The sequence below is a fragment of the Onychostoma macrolepis genome, chromosome 19, assembly GCF_012432095.1.
Source record: "Onychostoma macrolepis isolate SWU-2019 chromosome 19, ASM1243209v1, whole genome shotgun sequence".
Lineage (NCBI taxonomy): Eukaryota > Metazoa > Chordata > Actinopteri > Cypriniformes > Cyprinidae > Onychostoma > Onychostoma macrolepis.
In genome coordinates this window covers 20,640,807-20,668,465 of record NC_081173.1, presented here as the reverse complement: position 1 = coordinate 20,668,465, position 27,659 = coordinate 20,640,807, and the positions used below count along the sequence as shown (strand labels likewise).

The 27,659-nt window shown below is 35.6% G+C and overlaps 2 protein-coding genes across 6 annotated transcripts; both read left to right on the top strand.

The window, feature by feature from the left end:
• Nucleotides 1-1,345: 1,345 nt before the first annotated feature.
• npy (neuropeptide Y) lies at nucleotides 1,346-3,535 on the top strand. Its single transcript, XM_058753697.1, has 4 exons — nucleotides 1,346-1,485; nucleotides 1,801-1,988; nucleotides 2,876-2,953; nucleotides 3,117-3,535. Exons 2-4 carry the CDS (start codon nucleotides 1,801-1,803, stop codon nucleotides 3,139-3,141), a joined length of 291 nt encoding a protein of 96 aa, XP_058609680.1. The 5' UTR covers nucleotides 1,346-1,485; the 3' UTR covers nucleotides 3,142-3,535.
• Nucleotides 3,536-6,034: 2,499 nt separating this feature from the next.
• pals2b (protein associated with LIN7 2, MAGUK p55 family member b) lies at nucleotides 6,035-27,619 on the top strand. Of its 5 annotated transcripts, none has more exons than XM_058753833.1 (14): nucleotides 6,035-6,183; nucleotides 11,223-11,299; nucleotides 11,406-11,439; nucleotides 19,339-19,457; nucleotides 19,732-19,884; nucleotides 20,631-20,783; nucleotides 20,926-21,153; nucleotides 22,238-22,369; nucleotides 22,467-22,563; nucleotides 22,860-22,928; nucleotides 23,595-23,756; nucleotides 23,884-24,086; nucleotides 24,863-24,991; nucleotides 26,171-27,619. In XM_058753833.1, exons 3-14 carry the CDS (start codon nucleotides 11,430-11,432, stop codon nucleotides 26,345-26,347), a joined length of 1,632 nt encoding a protein of 543 aa, XP_058609816.1. In that variant the 5' UTR covers nucleotides 6,035-6,183; nucleotides 11,223-11,299; nucleotides 11,406-11,429; the 3' UTR covers nucleotides 26,348-27,619. The 5 variants fall into 5 exon arrangements, with proteins under 5 accessions (XP_058609816.1, XP_058609820.1, XP_058609817.1 ...); XM_058753837.1 differs by having other exon boundaries at nucleotides 26,139-26,328; XM_058753834.1 differs by lacking the exon at nucleotides 11,406-11,439.
• The last annotated feature ends 40 nt before the right edge of the window (nucleotides 27,620-27,659 follow it).

Genomic DNA, 27,659 nt, shown 5'->3' with positions numbered 1-27,659 from the left:
AGGATAGGACAAAATTCCCCATGTAACAACAACTAAAAAATTGATTGTGCATGCCATGTAATTATCTGCAGTTGTTGACAACAAAGGAAGACCACCTGGCCCCACCGCATTTTCCTTGTCACAACACAGCCTCATTCAACAACACCAAGAACATATTATCACTATTGTCATTTTCGTCAAGAAAAGTTTGCCTTTGAAGAAGCGAAGGATTGTGTTTCTTACTGCGATGAGTACAACATATTCAGATGTACTCAGATAGACCGAAGCAGAAGGATGAGACAGGTTACATTGAAAATATTTTTTAACAAGACTGCAAATCTGTACCGCGGTTCTACTGACAAATTATCCATGCAAATTACTCAACAGAGCACACATGCATACACACACATCATTTTTCAATCTCCAAAATCTCTTATTCTTAATTCTCATGCAGCCCTAACTCTTTTATCGTATGGTTTGAGCACAATGTACATGTTTTTTTTTTTGTTTTTTTTTTGCATCTCTGGCAAAACTAATGGATTTTGACCCAGTTTCATGCCATGCCTGAATCATTCAAATGCTTTCCATTTCCTCTCCATTTCAAGGTGTTTTTATCATTCATTTCATCAGACTCCAGAAAGAAACATCATTGTATATGCATAGTTTTTTGGTGGTGTCCATTTTTACTTCATGATTTTTGCTGAAGGAATCAAATGGGGGAAAAAAAATCACTTTCTTGAATGTTTCTCCTGCTTTTCAGATTTTACATCTGAGAAAAAGACTCCAGTAATACCACATTGCATCTCCTCCAACAATGTCTCAAACTAACATGAAAAATAGAAATCTGCACTCAGAAATCAGATTTTTTTTTTTGTTGTTTTGTTGGATTTTAATATGAGCTGAAATATTTTTCATCCAATTTTTCCAAAGTTAAGCTATCCACATTAATTTTCTAACTTTATATTGTATGTTGACAGTTGTCTCTTTCATGTCTATTTTCCTCCTAGGGAATTTTAGAAGAAATATCTGAGACAAATGAAAATCATGACTTTTTGGGATAAATGATAAGAGTTCATTAAGAAATCTGGTAAATGAATCTTTGCTTATCAGGATCAGCAGACTGATAATAGGATATTTTTAATAAAGAACATCAGAACAACCTAAGAAGTTTAAAAGGTGGAACAGGTGGACAAAATTGACATTTTCAGATCATGCCTCTTAGTTCCTCTAGTTTAATGCAAAATAGCGTCCCTATATAACCTCCCACACATTCAAATGAGGACCAAACAAGCGCGTTTTTAAAGCACTGATGACAGAGGATTTAATCCGTGACGCGGGTTCGCGCGCATCAAAAGAGTCGCGCGCAATTGCGCGTGGGCTCTGCTCTTTAAAGCACGAGCTGTACAGGTATAAAACCAGCAGACGCACGACTCAGAGTGCAGAAAATCGGAGAAGTCGAAACCCACCGAGCAAAAGAAGTGCAATCAAGACCTCATTCAAGGGAGTGTAAGTATACCATTTTTATTAGACTTTCACATTTTAAAACTTTTAAAGCTTCATTTTATTTCAAGTTTTATTCTTTTCAGAAGGTAATGAAATGTGCAGGTGTCATTATTAAATGTCTCTGTTAGCATTATTAGATGCGTAAAACGTAAAGTTTTATGATGATAGAAACCCTATCATTTCTAATTTTACGCATATCACAATCCAGCACAAACGTCTTCCGGACGTGTTAAGATTTGTTTTTATAGGGTTATGAGTTACTTTTACGAACATTAGATTATGTTTTATAACAAATATTTTTGCTTCGTTTTCTCTCAGATGCATCCAAACATGAAAATGTGGATCGGCTGGGCAGCATGCGCCTTCCTCTTGTTCGCCTGCTTGGGAACTCTAACGGAAGGGTATCCAACAAAACCTGACAACCCTGGAGAGGACGCACCTGCGGAGGAGCTCGCCAAGTATTATTCTGCATTAAGACACTACATCAACCTCATAACACGGCAGAGGTGAGCTCATTGTATATAATTTACTCATCAAAAGAACTGAACAGAAATGTTTTACAAGTTGTTTCTGTCTCTCATGTCTGTTTTTCTCTGTTTTCTTTCATTTTATTATCGACTAAAGTTAATCTGTATTTCTGCAGATACACTAAAACGTTCTCTCTCTGTATTGAAGCAGCTGGGGGGCTGGAAAACTATAACAAAGTCCAGAGTTCTTTCTTTTCAAAAGCACCGTATTAATCCACAGATAAAACCCCGCTGACTCTCTAATTAACAGCGGCGCATTAAATGTGATTCTTTGTTGAGTTAAAACAGCGGGATGTGGTTTTCTGCTTGCACAAATTCATTGCTGAATGCCCTTCTTTAATTATTGACGAGACGAAATATGGTCTTGTTTCTTTACAGGTCTTTTGACAGCGAGCAATTTCAACCAGAAATGCTAAGCAACGGTTACAGGCTCAAATTCTTGCAAATAGGCTAACTAAAACTTTTTTTTAAGACTTCGGACTAGAAAAAGGGGAGAACATAGATCACAAGTGAGCTGGAAATCGAAAAGTGGATTCGTCTTGGAGTTGTGAGAAACAAGTGAAACCTAAAATTTGGAATTACGTGATTTTCAGCAAATTTTCATTAGCTACAAAAGATACATTACATAAGCCAGTTAGAGTCCTACTCTTTACAATACTGCACATTGAAGTTCGGTTACAGCAGTCGCTAAATATTTAAGCTAATGTTGGATGGCGCGCCACAAGAAAACTCGAGGCGCGCGACATGAACCTCAATATTGAGAAAATTTTCGTTTTCAAAATTATTTTGCAAAGGTTGACTCCGCTTATAAGTGCTGTATAATTATTACACTGGTGTGATTTTTGCTTCTTTGTTCTGTTTGTCAGGTATGGCAAAAGGTCCAGTGCTGACACCTTAATTTCAGACCTTCTGATTGGTGAAACAGAGTCCCACCCCCAGACAAGGTAAGATTTATAAATGGACTTTAGGTAGCTCATAATTGATTCTTTTATAATCAAAGTGTTCCACTCACCATTCATGAACAATGAAATTTTGACTGATGAACACTGTTTATTGTGTAGAAAGATTTGTGCTTAATAATAAGAATTTATGGCTGTTCATTCACAGATATGAGGACCATTTGGTGTGGTGATTCCAGCAACTGTGTTAATCCAGTTATGTCCATGTGTCATCCTGTTAACTATTACGGCAACCAGATCTCATAAAATTGAAATCTTCTGCATCATCAAGATCAGCAACTTGCTGCAAAGTACCACAGCCATCGTCAGGATAGTGAAAATACTGCAGAACATTCAAATAACACATCAAATCATTATGTTGGTACAAGTACACGTCTATGTGAAATGCTTTAACATATAAATATAGTTTTGTTGACGTGTGCTCTCTCTAGACTCATCAAAGTTCAGTCAGCCGTTCAACAAGACGATTGTACAGAGACTTACTGTGTGTATGTGTGTCGTGTCCATTGTAATCCTCAATATCAAAGGAGAACATTACTGACTGTACAGTATAACCGTGCTAATAAAGTCCACTATATTTGAAAGTTTTGTCTTTGTTTCCTGTTTTCTGCTCTCAATAAAACATGTCGGTCAAGTGTAAGAATATAACCAGAGCAATGTTTCCTGGCAGTTTCATCAAGAAAATAAAACTCAAAATGTATAGTATGCTTTAAAAACAGCCCTTTCTTAAACAAGTCTCTATTGTTCTGATGTGTATACGTAATTTAAAGTCGTTGTGAAGTTGTTTGAAGGTCTTCAGTTTTGAGCTATTGGTCATTTCAATTTCAAATCACCTATATGATTTTCAATTTGTTTAGAACTAATTGTTGCTAATCATTGAAGATGTTGAAAGAGGGTCAAATCATTTTGAACACAAATTCTATTATAAGATAAAAATATTAAATTAAGAATGCATATAAACATACATATATAGAATATTTAAATCAGAAAAGGTCTTTGCCAAAATTGACATATCTTGAACATTAGAAAGGTGAATATAATAATTACGTAAAAATAATTTGCATTATAATGAAAGTGACGAAAATGTGACGTTTGAAGCATTAAAAATGTAAGCGTTGATCCACATATGCAAATCTTTGCTTTTTATGGCTTCAATGTTTTATTATCTTCTTCAATGTTTTATTATGTATCTACAGTTTTGTCAGACTCTGCTTGTCACGTATGTCTCCTGGGTCTTTCATTTTATGTCATTTACGTTTTATCTTGGTCATGTATTCCAGTTTTGATTTCCTGTTTCCTGTCATATTAATTGTGTACACAGTTCATACATTTTAGTTTCTTCTGAAAGTACATCCTGTCAGTGTATCTCAGCATGTATGTAGCAGAATATTGACACACTACATCAGTGGTGTTCCTGGAGATCTACCTGCCTACAGAGTTCAATTTCAGCCCTGCTCCAACACACCTGTCTGTAATTATCAAAAGCTCCTGAAGATCGTAGTGAGCTGGGTCCGATGTCTTGATCAGGGTTGGAGCTGAACTTTGCAAGACGGTAGATCTCCAGGAACAGGATGGTACCCCTGCACTACATCTACCATTATGCCATCTCCAAATGACCATTCTGTACAACATCAGCCGTGTTGCTGTTTTATGAATATATTCTGACAATTGATGTACTAATTTTTGCATACTACAGGGCATATTCAGACACAGGGTGTATTTCAATCAACTTTCTTCAACTCAATACTCTATATTAAACATATTGCTGGGGTGGCGGGGTCACTGTAAAAACATCAGCTGCTCACTATTTTGGTTCAGAAATGTTTTTTTTTTTCCCTCAGTCTCTCAAGCTGGCAAAAATAGAGAGTGGCGCAGATTTTACAGTGGTGCTTTGGTTTTTACGATGCACAAACAAACGGTATACTATTGTTGCTTGCTACATACTATGCAAAATACATTGCATATTGCTTAAGATTTTTAAAATGAGTAATTGAAACAAATATTTTAAACAGCAAAATGCTATTGTTAAATGACCTCATTATCTTGCATGCTTAATTATGATTGATGTCCTGTTATCTTTAGCTGCATATTGCAAAATAGGTCAAAATTAGCATATATGCACAATATGTACTACACAAATAGTAGAACTAGTATGTTAGTGCTCTATTCTTTACATAGCTATAGTAGGCCTATTTGTCATTGTCCCTTGTCTAGTATTGATATTGTTATGTTATGAATGTCTATTAGCAATATAGGTGATTTTAAGGTCAATTTGTTATGGAATATGGATTGCTACAGACTACACTTTGGACTGCAAGCGACACATTGCTGGTTATAATAAAACATTGATCTAACTGTTCATATAGGCCTAATGGGATGTATAATTTGCTAATACTGATCCAAAAAGGAGGAACAGTACAATAGGGGTTTGTTATCCCTGTACTACTCCACTGATGTGTTTACTGATTCCAATAGTGTAAATATCTTCACTAAGATGCGTTTTACCTGCACCAGAGTCATCCTCACCAACATATGAGGCATTCAACAACATACTAGACTAGAGGAAACCGCAACAAAAAAGGCATTTTGTATAAAGTGCGCCCTCTTGTGTGTTCGAGCATCCAGTATCTGGCTTTTGTTCATTTTCTTAAAGCTGGGACTTTTACAATCTTGCTAATTATATGCAGCTTCCATGATACTGTTAGTCTACATATTATAATATAAACGGTAGAGATATAAAGAGAGCTCTATAGTTCCATATATAGTAAGGCCTACTTACAATTTGCCTGTTAAATACAATGCAAATTGTATGGCAAAACAATCGCCCTGATTCTTATCGTTTGTCCTGTGTAGTCTGTTTTAGTCTTGGGATAATATGAATTCTAATATAAAAGTCATTCAAATATGCTTATACACAAAAAAAAAAAAACAAAAAACCGCTAAACTTCATTCATTCTTATTCACTAAATAAACACCCACACATCGCCCAGCCTTCTCTTTCAAACGCATTAAGCAATGCAACCACTAGAGAGGGCGAGGCGTAAACTCATAGCGCGTTCCGATTGGTCCATTCACACAGACGTCACGTGAAAGGCGGGGCTTAACGTTTGATTGGCATTGTGTGTGTCCGAATAGTTAGCCACGGGACCCAAGAATACTGAAAGCTTTGAATTTCTGACCGGGACGACTGGAGGAGAGTACTCGGGATAACCTAGGTGAGTGCATAGATCATATTATATGCAAAGTGCGGATAGGAGCAAGTTGTGTTTCATTTAAAAGTAACATTATCTGAGCGGGGAAGAGCCACTTTTGGGTAGAAATGACTTTGCCTTCGGAAGTCCAGCCCCCTGCTGTCCTTTTTTTAGTGTGCGTGAATTGTGCATGCTGTGTGTGTGCGTGTTTGGAAAACACTAGGGCTTCGTTTCCCAAAAACATCGTAAGCTTAAGTTGATCGTAGCTCCATTGGTTTTCAATACGATGTACTTAAGCTTACGATGCTTTTGGGAAACGCAACCCAGGTTCGGACACTGATGGGGAACAGTGACTTTAGTGTCTGTCCTCATCTGTCCAGTCATGGTTCAGGTGAAACAGGTTGTCTGCTTTGCGCTTTGGATAAATAACAAAAATGGCCGCACGTGTGAAAACATGTGCAAGTAATGGGCTATAGTTTGTAAATGCATATTATAGATGATATTTTGCCAGAATAGATCTTGTTTGCCGCGTTCTGCCGATATTGATCTGTTTTTGCTCATCGGCTGCTATCATTCAATGATTGAACGTCCCGCGCTGCAGTTTTGATGAGCGGAGCTCGAAAAAAATGTCCCGCGGGAATGAAAACATGGTACTATATCATGCAAATTCTTCATAAATACATCTTAATCGAACACTGCTGCGATTGTCTCCTTTTCTGACTGTATGTAAAACGAGACTTTGTATTCTGTAGGAAGAGGACATGGTGGGTGTCCTCGCGCATTTTAGCTTCTGTCGGCCTCAGTTGTGTTGTTTTAAAGGCGGCTATCAATTGAAAACCGTTCTACTGTGCAAAAATTGCTACATATTGCAGTCTGATAACTACTCGGAGTGTAAAATTCTCGTTTAATTCATAATTACGCAATGTCCTACTCCCCCTCGAACCCTGAACATGTGCCTTTGTTAACATTTCGTGAGTAGTAACTGGGGAATCCCTCTACGTCATTACGCAGAAGACTTGGGGTTCCAAATGGGCGTGGCTTTTAGCCTACCTGTCAATGTCAGGGAACTTTAAAGCAATTTATCATTTTCACCCCTCCACATTTTTTTTTAAATTCGTTTTTCCACCGTTAACATACGACATTTTACATGGCTAATGAAATGATTCTTAACAGTAAATTTCACTTATTTTGTCTGGTCAATTAATTGTCTTTGTTCATATTAGAATTTTGTCTCTTTCTGGCATTTTATTTTTGCTACATAAATTGTCCCAAAGCCTCAGTGTTGATCTCAATTAATGTCATTTGTATGTTCTAAATGTATCATTTATAAATTAACTCCTACTTCTACAAATAAAAATAAGTCCCCTTTAACAGGTTTTATTTAAAAATGAAAAATCACATAGACATACACTACCAGTCAAAAGTATTTGAAATGTAAGATGTTTTTTAAATTATTCTATTCTGCTCACCAAGCCTGCGTTTATTTGATCCAAAATACAGCAAAACCAGTAATATTGTGAAATATTTTTACTATTTTAAAGTAACTGCTTTCTATTTGAATATATTTTAAAATGTAATTTATTTCTGAGCCTGTGATCAAAGCTAAATTTTCAGCATCGTTACTTCAGTTTTCAGTGTCACATGATCCTTCAGAAATCATTCTAATATGCTGATTTGCTGTTCAAGAAACATTTATTATTTTTAATATTTAAAACAGTTAAAACATTTTTTATTCAGGGTTATCTGATAAATAGAAAGATCCAAAGATCAGAATTTATCTGAAATAAAAAGCTTTTGTAACATTATACACTATACCATTCAAAAGCTTTGAGTCAGTGTGTGTGTATGTATGTGTGTATATATATATATATATATAAAAATATTATTATTATAGAAATTATAGAAACTAATACTTTTATTTAGCAAGGAAGCTTTAAATTTATCAAAAGTGATGATAAAGACATTTTATAATGTTACAAAAGATTTCTAAATGCTGTTCTTCTGAACTTTCTATTCATCAAAGAAACATGAAAAAAAATTACTCGCCTGTTTTCAACATAATAATAATAATAATGCATTTTTTTGAGCAGCAAATTAGAATTTTAGAATGATTTCTGAAGGATCTTGTGACTGGAGTAATGATGTTTAAAATTCAGCATTGCAATCACAGGGATAAATTATATTTTAAAATTCAAATAAAAAACAGTTATTTTAAATAGTAAAAATATCTCAAAATTGTACAGTTTTTCCTGTACTTTGGATCAAATAAATGCAGGCTTGGTAAGCAGAAGAGATTTCTTTGAAAAACATTTTAAAACCTTCAAAAACTTTTGACTGGTAGTGTAGTATCAAATCTGCCAACAAGTGCAATCAAAATATCTGACACTTGCTTCATTATTAACATTTTAACTCTTCAACAAATGTCTGGTGAGTTTTTGTCTCCCTCACAATTCTTTACTTAGTATGCTGTTTAGTTTTGCATCATATTTTTTTTTACTTGCATATTTTTTTTTAATTTGCCCTCAACCCGATAGAAAAATTGTCCAAAAACGTGAAGCATAAATAACACAAATGAAAATGGTAGATATTGTTCCTTTTTAATAGAATGATCTTATACTTAACATGATGAGAATTGTTGTTGTTGCTTTTCATTATTTGTTTTGCTGTAACACTTGGCACAATCAGCGTAATCCTCTTATTTGCAGGGCCCTTCATCATGCAAACTGACCTACATTTTCATGTGAGGGGGGGTTTGCAGGGGGATGTGCTGTACCCTTTGTTGAGAGACGAGTGTGTGTGCGCTCCATCAAGTTCACTAATTATCAAGCATTTCTTGAGATGTCAGATACAGTAGCACAGGCTGTGGGAAGGACATTAGGCTGTTGGCAAATAAAGGTTACCAGCCACACTTTATGAGATAGACTAAAGAGACATTAGTAATAGAATGTTAATGGACACATATCTTTTTATTTGTGACCCTGGACCATTTGTAGCAATAGCCAAAAATACACTGTATGGGTCTTTTTTTTATGCCAAAAATCATTAGTATATTAAGTAAAGATCATATTCAATGAAGATATTTTGTAAATTTACTACTGTAAATATATCAAAATGTAATTTTTGATTAGTAATATGCATTGCTAAGAATTCATTTGGACAACTTTAAAGGTGATTTTCTCAATATTTAGATTTTTTTGCACCCTCAGATGCCAGATTTTCAAATAGTTGTATCTCAGCCAAATATTGTCCTATCATAACAAACCATACATCAATGAAAAGCTTATTTATTCAGCTTTCAGATGATGTATAAATCTCAAAAATTGACACTTAAGACTGGTTTTGTGGTCCAGGGTCACATTTTAGAAAACTCTGAAATTATCAAATCTTTTGTTACGTGTTTTATGATTTTTTTTGTTTTTTTAATGCTCAGCATATTTCCAGTATATGTTTTTTTTCTTTAAAAGCTTGCATAACTTTGGCCTTTTTATAGAAACATGTTCATGTAAAGAAAGTTTCAGTAATGGCACAGAAATTCACTGAAGCTTGCAGAATTACACAGTCCCTTGAGAATCCATCTTTTTTCAACATGTATGTTGGGCACCTATTTTTATCGGTCATGTAATATGCATAGCACACTCTCCAGCTTTTTCATTTGAAATGAATGCCTATGAACGCTCCTTGTCTTCTGACTTGTCTGGATGTCCCAGTTGTCCAGCTGTCATTGGACCTGTAAATAGACTGTTAAAAGATGCCATGCAAGATGTAGATGAGTTTGTTTCTTCATCTGAACAGATTTGGAGAAATTTTTGCATAACATGACTTGCTCACCAATGGATCCTTTGCAGTGAATGGGTGCCGTCAGAATGTGAGTCCAAACAGCTGATAAAAACATCATAATAATCCACAAGTAATCAACATGACTGCAATCCATCAATTAACATCTCGTAAAGGGACAATTTATCATTAAAAGCATTTTAACCTCAAATAGTCACTTCTGGCCAAAATATGGGCCTGTAATCCATAATAAGTCCATCGCCTGTTGTCCTCTGGCATCAAAATCTAACCGTTTTACTTGTAAATGGTGCTCAATCTCTGCATATTCATGTCCTGATTCAGACAACAAACTCATATGGCTACATTTTGGAGTACATTTTCAGCAAATACTCATTTTTGGTTGAACTCTTCCTTTAAAGGGATAGTTCACCCAAAAATGAAAATTTGATGTTTATCTGTTTACCCCCAGGGCATCCAAGATGTAGGTGACTTTGTTTCTTCAGTAGAACACAAACAAAGATTTTTAACTCAAACCATTGCAGTCTGTCAGTCATATAATGGCAGTCAATGGGCTCCACGGTTTTGAGAGTCAAAAAAACATACACAGACAAAACCAAATTAAACTCTGCGGCTCGTGACGATACATTGAGGTCTAAAGACACGAAACTATTGGTCTGTTCAAGAAACTGAACAGTATTTAACCTTTTTTTACAACCGATACACCGCAATGTCCAACTGTCCTGAGCACATTCACAACAGCCGGCGCGTGACGCGTCTTCTTCTTGCTTTACGGCGGATCGCAGACTTATAAGTGCATCACCGCCACCTATCTCTCAAATCGTCAATGTTTAAAATGCAAAATGCTTTTAGTGTGCAACTTTGATGAACTTTTTTGATCCACTTCAAATGTTGACTATTGTAATTCAAGAATGCATACATTTATGCGTTTCATATTCAAACAATATGAATGTCACATCATTGTCAGATGGAAAATATAATGCTAATAAACATTCATCTTGTATTGCTTTTATAAAGAATTCTTTTTTTTTTTTTTTTTTTTTTTTACGTTTGTGACGTGAAGTGGAGAATGAATGGAGCAGAAGTGGTGTGGATTTTGCTTAACACAACAAACAAGCCAACTGCCTCCTGACCTCAAATGACAGTTCACACAATGACCCGCTGTGTCAGGATCAGGGCTGTGACAGTCTCCGTCCCGGCCCAAGAGGAGAACTTTGTGTAAGTGTGTGCATTTGCCCGAGCAGTGTTAAATGGTCCTTCTCTCTCTATAGATTCGGCACTTGGCTGGAGCAGTGGATGAGAAGTTTGTAGCAGATCGGGGAGGGAGTGGGAACGGCATCGGCCACAAGTGAGTTGTGTGTAATTGTGATCAAAGAAGCATGTGTGTGTTCATCGATCCAATGTTACTTGAAAGGATATGGACTGTATTAGTGAGTGTGACATTGTCTTCACAGCTGGAATCTCATTGATCGGCAGCCATGATCACAGGTAGATCTCAGAGAGATTGAGTGCACTTATCTGGCCTGCAACTTTATATAAGAGTACTGTTTGTAAGCGAGTCGTTAAACTGCTGTAAAATAGCATGTAATTAGTAAATCACGTCAACTATATAAATAGTTAGGGATCTGAGAGATGTAAACACACACAAAATGATAGAGATAAATAAGATTTAAAGTGATGTAAAACAGTTTCATTTCTCAGCATATTCAAATTTCTTTTTTAATTGTTGAATATTGTGCATAATAATTAATAGTATGTTCATTAGAAGTTGCAGACATGCAAATGACTGACATTTTAAAGGGTCAAATTGTAATATCAGCGGTTTTATTTTAGTATCGAGATACTACTGTAATTTTTATTAATTGTATTTATTTGAATTAATTTATATTTTTATATTTTTTGTTTTCATTCTAATTTTAGTACAAAAATAATTTGGTTTTGATAATTTTGTTATTGTTTATTTATTTATTTATTTTATAAATATGTTTGTATGTATGTGTGTATATATATATATATATATATATACACGCACAAACATTTATTAAAAAAATAAAAATAATTTTTTAATTTTATTTTTCAGTTTTAGTTTAGTATTTTATTGTCAAGGTAAACTAAATGGGAATGAGAAATGTTTAATTGACAACTACTTGAAATAAAATACATTAATTTTTGCTATATATATATATATATTATTATTATTTTTATTTATTTATTATTTGTTTTAATTTAATATGTATTTTAATTTCAAGTAACACAAATGGATTTTTTTATGGTTTTAGGTTTAATTTTATTTAACTATAATAATCATAAATATCACTGCTTATTTGGGAAGGTTTACAATGTATTGTAACTTTTTTTGGTCAGATAAGTCCTCATAGTCTCTCTCCACACATAAGCCTACTAAAATATATTTAATATTAATACTATGTTAATGTTAACTAAACATACTTACAGTTGTTGGGAAATCCTTTGGGTTTTATTAAGTTTGTTTCTTTTAATTAAGTCTATGGGACATTGTAGAAATAAAATGCTGCTAAAGGTACATTCTGCTGTTGCTACAGGCTTATATTAGTACTTCAGAATTGTAAAGGCTCTCTATGTGTAGCTTGGAGTTAGCCTGCAAGCTAATACCTTACAAAGATAATGGACTTTTTCTGCGACTGCAGATTGTACCTGAAAGCCGATGATGATTTGCATGTTCTTGGGCTGTCAGAGGTAATTTGTTAACTTAGTGTCTCCTGATTTACTTCTTTGGAATCGTTTTCTCATATTTATGTTTGGAAATGAGTGCTAAATTAACCAAAATCACTATTTGTTTAACTGGCTAATGCTAAAGGTTAATACGGCAGCTAAATTCAGCTTCTAAACGCACTGCACTTTCCTCCTTAATACATGATTTAAAGCACACGTGCAGTAAACATATGGACCTTTACTGGAAGTATCTCACCCCTCAGGCATTATTCATCACCTCTTTTTTCCCACCTCTTCAATGAGTCATTTACACACCTGATGCTCAGACGTGCCTTTTCAGCCTTGCTCCAACAAGCACATAATGGATTCTCTAATCCACCACCACGGTTGTACTGAGATTAAAATCCGACTCAGATTTGCTGAAGGCATGCTGTGAGGGGGGGAGGAAGAAAGGGAGATGTGGGGGAGGGGTGCTGGATTAGGGACAGATCGTATCCTCTTACGGCACAGCTGTGCAAGAGAGTGACTATCATTGCTGGAGGCCTCTACAAACTGACCTCAGATCAGACTAGGCTACTGTATCAGTATTAAACAGAGAAACGTTTATTTTAGACCAGCCATTTGGATGAGCTATTTCTGAATATGTGACCCTGGACCACAAAATCAGTCTTAAGTCGTTGGGGTATATTTGTAGCAATTGCCAAAAATACACTGTATGGGTCAAAATTATTGATTTTTCTTTTATGCCAAAAATCATTAGTATATTAAGTAAAGATCATCTTCCATGAAGATATTTTGTAAATTTACTACTGTAAATATATCAAAACGTCATTTTTCTTTAGTAATATGCATTGCTAAGAATTCATTTGGACAATTTTAAAGGCGATTTTTCTCAATGCTTTGATTTTTTTGCACCCTCAGATTCCAGATTTTCAAATAGTTTTATCTTGGCCAAATATTGTCCGATCCTAACAAACCATACATCAATGGAAAGATTATTTATTCAGCTTTCAGATGATGTAGAAATCTCAATTTCGAAAAATTTACACTGGTTTTGTGGTCCAGGGTCACACATGTCTTTTTCCAAATTGGCAGTTTGGCCATGCTATGCTATATATTTTGAATGTAACTGTATATACATTCAAACATTATCAAACATTATTTTTCATAAATTATTGTAATTTTACTATAAACATTGCTTCCCTCCCCCCCCCCCACACACACAAAAATGTTGCTTTATTATTATTGTTATTAATGTTTTGCCTATTTTTTTAATTTGTTATTATTTCTTACTTTTCAATTATAATTGTTTGGAATTTTTTTTTAATTTTATTAATTTTAGTTTTTCATAATTTAAGAACTGAATGTCCAGTTTTATTTCACCCAAAAATAAAACAATTATGTCATTAATTACTCACCCTCATGTCGTTCCAAACCCGTAAGACCTTCGCTCATCATCAGAACACAAATTAACATGTTTTTGAGGAAATCCGAGAGCTTTCTGACCCTCCATAGACAGCAACGCAACTACCACATTCAAGGCCCAGAAAGGTAGTAAGGACATTGTTAAAATAGTCCATGTGACATCAGTGGTTTAACCATAATTTTATGAAGCTATGAGAATACTTTTTGTGCACAAAGAAAACAAAAACAACCTTATTCAACTATTTTTTCTCTTACAATTACAAAAAGTATTCTCGAAGCTTATACTGTATATACTGTGCCCTCCAAAAGTATTGGAACAGTAAAGACAAAATTGCAGGGAATGTGTCGTATCAGTTATATCCATTACTTCTGCATTCTGAATCTTGCATTTGATGATGACACACACAAACCAGGATGAAGATGAGGGAGCTGACTTTGAGAGAAAAGCAAGCAATTTGGATGCTAAAAGAAAAGAGGAAGTCAGTTAGAACTGTAGCAAAAACAAAGGGCATGGAGAAATCAAGAGTTTGGAAACCACCAGCAACCAACAACGACCTGATCGGCTGAGAAAACAACAGTTGATGACAGACAAATCATAAAAGCTGTGAAAATGAATCCTAAAAGACGTGTCTGTAAAATCACCAACAACTTCCAGAAAGCTGGGGTGATGCTCTGACAATCTACTGTCCTCAGGAGACTTTGACACAGAATTACAGATGCTACACAGCAAGATACAAACCTCTGACCAGCTCCAAAAATAGAAAGGCAAGATTAGAGTTTGCAAAAAAGCACAAAGGTGAGCCAGAAGAGTTTTGGAACTGTGTTTATGGACCGATGAGACAAAGATGAACCTTTATTGAAGTGATGGGAAAGCAAAAATGTGGAGAAAAAAAGGGAACTGCAATGATCCCAAGCATACAGCCTCATCTGTAAAGCATGGTGGAGGTGGTGTCATGGCATGGGCATGCATGGCTGCCTCTGGAACAGGCCTTCTCAACTTTACTGATGACTTAATGTTTGATGACAGTAGCAGAATGAATTTGGAAGGGTACAAAACCATCTTGCCTACCAATATTCAAGAAAATGCCACCAGATTCATTGGGAAGTGCTTCGTATTGCATCAGGACAATACCCAAAACACCTGCCAGTTCAGTCAAGGAGTTTATAAGAGCAAAGAAATAGGAAGTCTTAGATTGCCCAAGTCAATCTCCAGATTTAAATCCGATTGAACATGAATTTCACCAGCTGAAGAGGAGAGTAAAGGCAGAAACTCCCCAAAACAAGCAACGATTGGAATTGGCTGCATTAAAGGCTGGGAAAAGCATTTCAAAGCATGAGTCCAAGAGTCTGGTGATGTCACTGCTGTGATTGTGCGCAAGGGATCTGCACCGGAATAATAGCTTTTAATCTTTTATATCTGCCTTATGTTCAACTATCCCAATACTTATGCTCACATCAATGAGTGGGATGAACTCTAAAAGTGCTGTTCTTTTTATTTGGTAAAACATGTATGTGTTGAAACGGCTAATAATAAAATGTGATATTCTGTAGTTTTGTCTCATATTCATCTTTTCATCATATTTGCAAATGTCTTGACTCCACAGCCAACAGAACAATTTTGTCTTTACTGTTCCAATACTTTTGGAGGGCACTGTATATGTATGTTCAAAGAAACCAAGTTGACTTGTTCCTAAAATATGCATGATATATGTTTGAAAATTGTGTGAATCCAAAATGAGATGGTTATTGCTTAAATAATCAGGTTGGTTGGAATTCTTGGCTCACTATGATGGTCATGAAATGAGACTAAATGAACTGAAGATTGCAATGTGTCATCGCTTTCAGAGTAAAACTATGTGAGCTGCTGTTAATACATCCAGCAAGCTAATGCATTTGACTCCAGCTAACATTATAAGCGCTAAAACACCGCAGCCTACCAGCTAATTCAGTCCAAGCATTAAACATTATACAATTGATACACGCATTCAAAGCTTTTGACTGTTGGCAGAATAACTGTGGCCTGCTCAAAACATGACAGTAAATATGAACATCCTTCAAATACAGATCATTCAGTCTTGTTGAAGAATTTTTCACTGTGAAAGCCCAGACACGACTGCATGGACTTTGTGTTTATGAGCAGGACCGGGACAAAGAGAGTGAGACTTTGAAAAAAATCAGCGGGAGACATGTTGAATGAGGGTAGGCCATTCTCAGGTTGGCCCCTCAGTCCCCTGGTTTGAGAGCTTATATAAGGACACTTATGTAAGATCCAGTGGGGGGCTTAACTGGGCGATGGGCTGTCTCTGATGTGAGGGGGTGGAGTCTGAAGCAGCAGGAGGGGATTGTGGGATTAGATGTTTACAGGGAGGGCTGTATGTGTGTTTTTAACTGAAGCACTAGTAAGAGGATCTGTGTATGTGTGTCTCCACATCTGTGTTTGGCCGGTGTCTGGAATATTCTCTCTCCTTTCTTTGTCTGGATGTCTCTCGTCCTCTTTTTCTGTCTTTCTTTTTTCACTCTTCTACCTCCTGCCGCTTTTTTATAGAGTCAGAGTAGAGAGTTGTTTCTGTCTAGGTTGTTATTCTATCAGTTTCTTTGGCAAGTCAGCATTTCAGTAGAGCAGAGGTCAGATTTGACAGCAGGAATGATTCTCACTGTGGGCGAAACGTTCTCAAACGGAGCAGGTTCTGACTCGGATGCCGGGTGCGTTGGAGAAACTGGGGAGGGGGCGTCTGAACTTGTTGAAAGCGCAGACACTTCTGGAGGTTAGAGATTTTTTTTGTTTTTTCATATCCTCTGTAATTATATGTTCAAATATGAATGGCATTTCATGGCTCTTAGAGGAGGGGTGTGAAATACTTTAACCAAACCAAAAGACAGCATGAGTGGGTTGCCAGGTTGTGCCAAAGTGTGCTGACTAGAGTAGAGAACGTCGCTTGTAGCAATGGTCTGACAGACGTGTTACATATTTGTTCCATTTATGTATTTACATATTGTATTAATGGAAATCCATGCAGAGTTTGAGCGTGAGAGAGGATCTCTTGCAGAACTTGAGAGAAAAAATTCGATGTATAAGTTACACACCTAATTCAATCAACACAAAAACATTCATTTGTGTAATAGTGATCAGATATTTTTTAGGTGGTGGAACCCTTTCACCAATTAAACAAAAATCACAAACAAAAGAACACTCTAAATCCAAGGGAAACTACTGCTACCTCAAATTAGTTACCTGCACATTTAATGTTCCAGTATTTGATGGGCTGATGGTATTTTTTTTTTTTTTTTTTTTACTGCATAACTAAATTGCCAGTTAATGAACCTAAATCAGTCAATTTTTGAATATTATTAATTATAGTCAGTACTTTTTTTAACATTTATATTTAAGTCTTTATTTTTTCTTTATTTATACATTCATAATATACATATACATATACACATATGCATTTTTCCATCACCAAGAATATATTGAGAAAACGTATATTTTGCGGCAAGTCACATTGCCTGTTACTTGGAAAGTTCTTCTTGTGACATTTAGCGCTGACTGTTTGCATGGAATTTACAGTAAATCATTTGTGTTATTAAATCTTTGGGAGTGTAATACCAGTACATGCCAAAACTGTAATTTAACTGTCAAACAGAACGCTTTGGCATATGTCTCTAATTATTATTATTTTTTTAAATAAACCAAATGAAAACAGAATGTGACAGATATGAGAGGTCGTTTTTATTAAAGGGTGTGTGTGCGCACACATACTGTGTGTTAACATCAATTGCATGCTCTCATTTTTGAATGTGTGTGTAACTTCATTTGTGTTTTATTTCCTCCTCAATTGTTTATTACTGTCAGTTCATCCATTATGTACTCTGTTCAGCCAAATAAGGGAGGCCCCAGGGTGCATCTCTCTGTGACATATTTGCAATAGAAAATAAACAGTGGCACAATGTCAGAGCTTGCTGATGCTTGTTTCTGGACTACAATACTGACCTGAATTAAGTGAGTGGAACTGAACCACTGAACTGATGTTAAATATTGATCTGTTGCTCTTGCCTACTGTTTCCTGATGGAGAGTAAGTGTGTAAGCACACATTCACGCTCTGTTCTGTTCTACTGTCACAGATGGATTACACTACTGCAGGCTATGCCCTGTGTGGTCATGTGACTCACTGAGCACTTGGCCTTGCAAAATGGTTGTGTGTGTGTAGATGTGGAGGGAGATTTGTCAATGACCGTGTTAGAGAGTGGTCTTGTCATCAATATTTACTACACAAAGTACAAAAAACACGGATAAATAAATAATAAATATATATATATATATATATATATATATATATATATATATATATATATATATATATATATATATATATATATATATATATATATATATATATATATATATAATTTTTCTAAATGTTTTTAATTTAAAAAAAACATAATCATTTAATTTAATAGTACATTTAATATTGAATTTTGCATTAAATTAATATGTTTATTGTGTTGTAATCCATGTAATTGAAAATATACACTAGTGGTCAAAAGTTTGGAATAATTAAGAATTTTTAATGTTTCTGAAAGAAGTCTCTTATGTTCTAAGAGGCAACAGACACAGTGATTCAAAATTACCTACTGTATCACAGATTCCACAAAAATATTAAGGAGAAATACTGTTTTTAACATTGCTAATAATACAGAGCAAATCAGCATAGTGTGATTTTTATTTTTTTGTTAAATGTCATGTGAAGCTGAAAATTCCATCACTGAAATAAGTTACATTTTTAAAATATATTATTTAAAACAGACAATAGTTCTTTTAAATTGTAATAATATTTCACAATATTACAGTTTTCACTGTATCAAAATCTTAACAATCCCTATCTTTTGACCTGTAGTGTATATATTTTTTATTTTTCTTTATGACTTTTATAGCCTTGCTGATTATAATAATATATGATGTTAGTCAATATGCTTGGCATCTCTTTCTATTTACACACATACAACTGAATACTACACATGTTTCACACACTCTACTGGTTTACACTCAGGAAATGACCTCAGTGGATCAAATGAACACTGAAGACAAAAGAATATCTAAACGCAGATGATAGTACCGTGGAGGGGTGTTATATTTCAGCCGTCTGTTATTGTGATGTGAAGTTTGTTTAATCCTGCAGGTGAATCACTTGCCCTGCCCTCTGACCCTGGTGTGTAATACTCGGCATGTTGCAGGTGTGTGTCATGTCGTAACCGCTCTCTCGGTGTGTGTGCAGCTATGCAGCAGGTGTTGGATAACTTGGGCGAGTTGCCCTCCACCACCGGGGCTAAAGACATTGACCTCATCTTCCTCAAAGGCATCATGGAGAGTCCTATCGTCCGCTCGCTGGCCAAGGTATAGCGCACCCAGCTGCCTGGACCTTACTCTAGCTGATCTGCATTGCTGATGAGGTTAATCGAAAAACAAATTTATTTTGTGACAGATTCAGCCTGAATGATATGAATAATTTATTGGATGTTAAACTTGTGTTTGAACAGCACACTCATTATCGACACATTCACAAAGTCATGCAGACTTCAATGAAATGGTGTCATGCCGATTTGTGTAAAATTGACAGAGGAGCAGCTAGAAATATCAATTCATGGATTGATGAGATGTTTGTAATCAGGCTCATGAGCGTTTGGAGGATGTGAAGTTGGAAGCAGTGCAGGAGAATAACGTGGATCTTGTGACTGAGATTCTGGGTGACATCAGTGGACTGAGCGTACGAGATGACAGCGCAGCAGAGCTCTCCAAAATCCTGCAGGAGCCCCATTTTCAGGTACAGTATTTTCTTGTACCATGCTGTCTCATCTCTTTTTGTACCTTATAATCTCATCTCATCTCGTACCTTCTCTTCTCATCTCATTAAATTTCACACCTTCTCTTCTTGTCTCATCTCATCTCATACCCTATCTTCTCATTTTATCTTATGCCTTCTCTTCTCATCTTATGTTGCACCTTCTGTTCTCTTTTCATCTCATCCCTTATCATCTAATCTCTTCCCTTCTTTTCTTGTCTCACCTTGTATCTTTTTTGTCTCGTCTTATCTCATACCTTCTCGTCTCATCTCATCTTGTACCTTCTTGTCTCATCTCTCATCTTCTCTTCTTTTCTCATCTCATCTTATACCTTCTCTTCTTATTTTAGCTCATCTTCTTTTCTCATCTTATCTTATACCTCTTCTTGTCTCATCTTGTACCTTCTCATCTCATCTCTTCTCTTGCATTCTCTTCTTGTCTTAACATGTACCGTCCCATTTCATCTCATCTCATACCTTCTCATCTCCGCTCATCTCATTTCATACCTTATCTTCATCCATCTTAATGTTGTTGTCTCATCTCATAACTTCTCTTCTCATCTTGGCTCATTTCTTGGCACCTTCTATTCTGATCTTGTCATCTCATCTTGATCCCTCTCTTTTTGTCTCATCACTACCTTCTCATCTTGTACCTTCTAATTTTTTCTTAAATATTCCTCGATATATTTTCTGCAGTATTTTGTTCTCATTTTCTCTCTTTATTTCAGTCTCTTCTGGAAGCCCATGACATAGTGGCGTCTAAGTGCTATGAAGCCCCACCCCCTCCTGAGGTGACCAATGATGCGGCAGTAAACAACGCTCTTATGCAGGCTGATGCAGTCAGGATGATTGGCATCCGCAAGAAAGCAGGAGAACCTCTGGTGTGTGTTTGTGAATATATATATATATACATTTATATGTGACCACATGTTTTAAACTCTCAACCAGTCATAATTGAAGTCAATATCCAGTCCACACACGCACCTGTATGCGTGTCATTACTCATGCTGTTGTTTCGCCCAGGGTGTGACCTTCCGAATGGACAAGGGTGACCTGGTAATCGCTCGCATCCTCCACGGAGGGCTGATTGACAGGCAGGGGCTGCTGCATGTGGGTGACATCATAAAGGAGGTGAATGGGAAGGACGTCGGCAATAATCCCACTGAACTCCAGGAGATGCTCAAAGAATGTAGTGGAGGAATAACACTGAAAATACTGCCCAGCTACAGAGATGCTGCAGCGCCACCACAGGTACACACACACACACACAAAGTTTAGGGTCAGTAAGATTTGTTTAATGTTTTTGAAGGAAGTCTCTTATGCTTTAGAAGGCTGCATTTATTTGATTAAAAATGCAGTAAAAACAGCAATATTGTGAAATATTATTGCATTTAAAAATAACTGTTTTCTATTTTAATATATTTTTAAATGTCTTTGGTGTCACGTGATCCTTCCGAAATCATTCTGATATGCTGATTTGAAATAGAAATAGAAAATTAATTGAAATGGAAATCTTTTCCTTTAAAAAATATTACTAACCCCAAACTGTAAACACAACTGCATATGTAGACACTAAATATGCATAATCATATTCATATTCATTCACGTAGTTCAAATCCACCAGTATTTGTTTCGTAAAATTTTAAATGCACACATGGACTTGTGTGCATTACAAAACATACATTCAACATCCATCCTTGGGGTTGCATTTGGCCATTTTTGAAATCCCATGATTCTTTGTAGTAAAAAAGATCCCTGAGAGCCCTATTAATAACACTCCATGTGCTATCTGGGGCAAGACATGCACACACGCACAATTCAATCTTATTACATGGCTCCTAGTATTTTCTCTGTATCTCACATCTTCCTCTGTGTACATAACGTATTTATGGCTTCTCAAGAAAGAGATTCTGCTAATAACATAAATCGTTTTGTTATTATGATTCAATTTTTTTAAGTCAGTGACTCTAGGCCCCAAAATAAGGCTTCTTATTTAAATACATTTATGTAAATATTATATCATCCCCTCCTCCTCAATCTGTGGTGAACCTGGAGATCTGCCATGGTTTAGGTTAGGTTTTTATCTTTTCTTTCAAGTAATGTTAAAAAAAGATTGTATTTATGAGATGAGCACATAGTGCTTAAATGTGAATGAAATTATAACTCTGTAATGAATGTAAACAGTTTGAGTCCAAACTTTCCTGAGACAGAGAGTGCAACATTTTGTCAGTCATTTGCTGATTGATAAATAACTGGAGAAATATTAGTGGATATAATCATTATGCTGAATGCTTTTTAGTATTTGGATTAATTCCACCTGTTCTGTCTCTCTCAGGTTTATGTGCAGCCACATTTTGACTACAATCCAGCCAATGACAATCTAATTCCATGCAGAGAGGCGGGGCTAGCTTTCAAAAGGGGTGATATCCTGCAGATTGTCAACCGAGAAGACCCAAACTGGTGGCAGGTGTGATTACTGTGTTTGTTTGTTTTTCTCACCTGTTCTCACTCATGTGTATTGGTCGGTTATTGTATGTCACTGACCATATTGTTTTGACTGACAGGCATGCCATTTAACGGAAGGAGGTACTGGGCTGATTCCCAGTCAGTTTCTGGAGGAAAAGAGGAAAGCATTTGTTCCAAGAGACCTGGATGGAGCAGGTGATACACCTTAAACACGTTATTCTTGCCAAAACATGAAATTAAACAAAATGACAGAAATATTCTGAAACTTCTAAAGCTGTTTCAAGGACATACTTTATTACTGTATTATGCTTTCGCAGTATTAACAAGTGAAAACTATGGTACACTTTTGTATAAGATACAATTTTGTCCATTTATAATAGTGCCACAAGCCTACAGAAAATAAAAACTTAATGCCATCTAGTGGACAAATACAGTATTACATTACGTAATACATCTCTTTCACTCGTCTTCTCCTTTTCTTTCTTTTTAAGGAATCCTATGTGGAACACTAACTGGTAAAAAGAAGAAAAAAATGATGTACCTCACTGCCAAAAATGCAGGTTAGCAGATAAAATAATTGATTTATTTTATTTTTTTAAATAAAATTGTAATCAGGAAGGGACTTAATTAAAATAAATACAAAAATTCTTATTATGATCAATGTTGAAATTAGATTATTATTATTTTTTTTTCAGAATTTTTTTTTATAAATAGAAAGTTCAAAGTACAGGATTTCTTTATAGATATGTTTTGTAGCATCATAACTGTCTTAACTTTCACTTTCATCAGTGTAATGTCATTGCTGAATAAAAATATTTTTATTATTAATATCTATTTTTTTATTTCACAATATTGCTGTCTTCATTTTTAATCAACTTCATGCAACCATTGTGAGCATATGAAAAAAAAAAAAGTAATAATAATAATAATTATTATTTCAAACTTTTTGACCGGTTATAATAAAATTCCTGTTTCATGGCGAAACATCAAAAATTCACCACAGACACGCCCTTCAACGAAAACTAAAGATCTTCACAATTTAACATCACAAAGGGCTTTAGATTACACTGACCAAATTTGGTGTTGATCTGATTAAATCTCTAGGAATTAAAATACAACCCCTGAAATAAAATACAAAATTTGTAGAATTGACTTAACACACATGCATCTTTATCCTAATATTGATAAATCCATTGTGTCTCCTCTACTGTATGGTTATCCTGCAGAGTTCGATCGGCATGAGCTTCAGATCTACGAGGAAGTAGCACGTATGCCACCGTTTCAGAGGAAAACCCTCATCCTGATTGGAGCGCAAGGAGTGGGGCGACGTAGCCTGAAAAACAGACTAGTTGTGCTACATCCCACTCGCTTTGGTACCACTGTACCACGTGAGTACCTAATGAATACTCTTACCTCAAAAATATAATAAAACATAATAAAATAAAACACAAAATGCGAAGCAATGCTTTGTTCTATAGGTTGACCCATTTCTTTTCTTCTGTCTCAATATCTCAGACACGTCTCGGCGGCCTCGCAATGATGAGCAAGATGGTCAGTCATATAGATTTGTAACACGTCTAGAGATGGAGATGGACATCAAGGCGGGCCGGTACCTGGAACACGGAGAGTACGATGGCAACCTCTACGGTACTAAAATTGACTCCATCCATGAGGTGGTGAACACCGGACGCACATGTATCCTGGACGTCAATCCGCAGGTGAGCGTCTCTGAGAGGATCACAGATATTATATTATGTCATATAGTCTAATTCGAATGACAGATTATATGCACTACCATTCAAAAGTTTGAGGTTAGGATTTTTTAAAAGAAATGAATACTTGTATTCAGCAAGGATGCATTCAATTAAATTGATAAAGTGACAGTAAAGACATTTATAATGTTACAAAAAAATTATATTGCTGCTCTTTTGAACTTTCTATTCACCAACTAATTCTGAAAAAAGGTATTTTTGATCAAATAAATGCAACTTTGGTGAAAATAAGAGACTTTAGACTTTATTCTAACATATAATTCTATTTAATCTTTTTAAATAAATAGTTAAAAGAGGAAGATATTTTTCAGGAATAGAGCACTTTTTTTTTAAAGCACATTTTCTATAATCATAACATTTATTCTATTAGGAACACTACTTTCTACTGTTTCTATTTCTACTCAAATGTTTCTCACTCACGAGACATAGACTGTATTTTGTTGGCCTACTTAATGGTGGTCCCTCGGTGGAAGTCACATGAAAATGAACACACCCTTCAGACAAACCGACCACAAACTTTTTCCAGTGAGCGTCACCTTGTTATGTTGTACACCAGTCAACCATTATATAAACACGCAGGTACTCAGTGTGGGAAGTAGAGAGGCTCATGCTCTCATTTCAACTGTTTAGGAAGGCTTACGTTTGTGCACCTTTAATACATGCATGAGATTCAAACCCCTTGATATGGCTGTTTTATCTTTGTATTCTAAATCTGTCTTCAGGCTCTGAAGGTGTTAAAAACCGCAGAGTTTATGCCGTATGTCGTGTTCATCGCAGCGCCAGAGTTCGACACACTGAAGGCTATGCACAAAGCTGTGGTTGATGCTGGACTCACCACCAAACAGCTCACAGTGAGTCTTGTTCAACCTTCCCAGGCCTGGTGTCCTGAAAATATGACCTACCCACACTATATTTGCATAATTTTAAGTTTATTGGTTAGTCCAGCATTGGAAAATATGCTACGCATGATGGTAGCACATCCTGCAAGCATTTCCTGCTTGGTGAGATGTGCTACCTACCTCAGCATTTGTATTAGTAGTGGTACACCTCACAAGTTTCTTCTGCCTCTTTCAACTGCTGGTGTGTCATTCTGAGTATAGGGCATGTTTTTTAATTGTACTTCTATGTAAACATGGGCTCGACGGGCTTGCTTCATTTTCATAGAGACAGTTTTAAATAGCTTTTTAATAAGATATGTCACATGAGATATACTTTTGTTCAAAAGTTTGGCATCAGTAAGATTTTTATTTATTATTTTTTTGAAAGAAATTAATGCTTTTATAAAGCAAGTATGCATTGAAATGATCAAAAATGACTGTATAAACATTTACAATTTGTTGGAAACTCAGAAGCGAAGACCAGGAGACTCTTGGGAATCTTCAGCAGAGTTCTTTATTGAGAACGCACTGCAGTCATCAAAAGCTTAAGGCAGCGATACATTGTATTTTGTGGGCAGTACTTAAAGGTGTTTACCTTACACAGCCTCAGAAGTGACCACTTACACAAAACATCAAAAACAATACAGGAAATCAACCCCCGTCTGTGAGTTTCAGCAAATCTACTCCCCAAAGATAACAGTACCCAAATGGTTTAAGCTGCTCCTGGCCACGAGAACTAAAGATGTGTAAAAATTCACATGTAGTTAACTTTCAGTAAGAAGATCAGAGACCAGCATACCTCCCTCACAAGAAACTATATTGAATCTAATCAGTAAACAGATGCCATTATGTTCAGATTAACTGCTCAATACAATGTAGATCACCTTAGTTTTTCATACGATGTTACGTCAGGATGTAGGATCAGCTGATCTAAAACAGTAAAAAATATTTTCCTTTCATTTAAAAAGTGTTTCTTTTGAACCTTCTTTTCATCAAAGAATCCTGAAAAAGCAGAGGGAGGAATTAAATATTTGTAAAAAGTGACAATAAATATTCAGTCTATCATTTATAGTGGTTGTTTCATCTGACAACATAAGTTCTCTCTTAATTTAAGAAATAGTTCTGTTCTCTCTCTCTCTCTCTTTCTTACAGGATGTGGACCTGAAGAAGACCGTGGATGAAAGCGCTCGCATCCTGCGGGCTTACAGACACTACTTTGATCTCATCATTGTCAATGACAACCTAGACGGTGCATTTGAGAAACTGCAGTCGGCTGTGGACCAACTCTGTACTGAACCACAGTGGGTTCCAGTGAGCTGGGTTTACTAAGGGCATCTTTAGAAAATCACCATACAAGAGTGTTTGAGTGTGTGTGTGTGTGCGTGTGTGTGCCTGCGTGTGTGTATGATTGGTATGCGAGGTGATTGATGCGGGGCAGTGAAGTCACGCGTTTGGATTGACCAACCAAATGAGCGTCGTCTGCCACGAAAGCACCGTTAGCCCCAGCCTCACTATTGTGCACACAATGCAAGGTTTTTCTACTCAAACTGAAAGGGAAGAGTACTTATTTATTTTAGCATTTGTATGTTTTTAAAGAATATCTTTCTATTTGTAACATCTTTGGAGTTGGAAGAAAAGGAAAAAATGAGGAAAACTGAAACTGGCCTTGGCGAATGAGGCCATTTTTTTTATTTATTATTGTAGTAATTTTTACATGTGTTTCTCCTTTTAAAATTTTCAGTACTTGAACCTACTGTGATGTTTTGATTTCTACTCAAATGAAGGACTAACCTGACAGAGTGTAGCAGGCCAAGGGCTCCTGTAGAACATTCTAGATCCTAAAACCATGAACCGTAAAACTGTTTACATAGACCCTGATCTCCCAGCTGTTTATATGCTTCTCTTCATATCCAAACGAGATGCATTAAATCTCTTTATGCAAAAGTCCATATCAGTGTGTGTTTTGTAATATTTCATTCACCGTTTTTGTCTGTTGTACAACGTTGGGCTGCACGTTGTGTCTTATTATCTTCAGTACGTTAAAGAACCGAACAAATAATCCTGTTGATTTCCTGTCTTTCAAATTCTGTCCCAGAATGTCATGACCTCTCTGCCAAATGTATTTTTGTCTCTATGTCAACAAGACCGTTACAACAAGGCAATAAACAGTCAGACCATTGTTATTCTTTGTTCCTCTTTTTTATTTAATAATAATAAAAGTTCATGATTCAACCAAATCGCTGCATTCACTCCTGATGTGCAGAGAGATACACAATAATAAATGTATTTGCATAATGTCATATATTCTACATTATATTATTTGAAAGATTTGTATAAGTAAAATGCCAAAATGATACAGTAACACAAAAAGTTTTAATTTATCAAACATATTATATTAAAAAAAGATCTGATGAACTTTGATTCTAGCATCCTAATCCTTTTTATCTTAGGCAAATGAAGAAATACTAAATTAATACTGCCATCCATAAATTATCAATGGAAAACTGAAATCAATTTCAGAGAACAAAATAAACTGTCTTCATAAAGATTTTTAAATGATGTTTTTACAACAGTTTCACTGTAATAAAAGAAAAGTGTATTTTAATTTTGGAAAATAAAACGGAAATTGTCAAGAAAATAA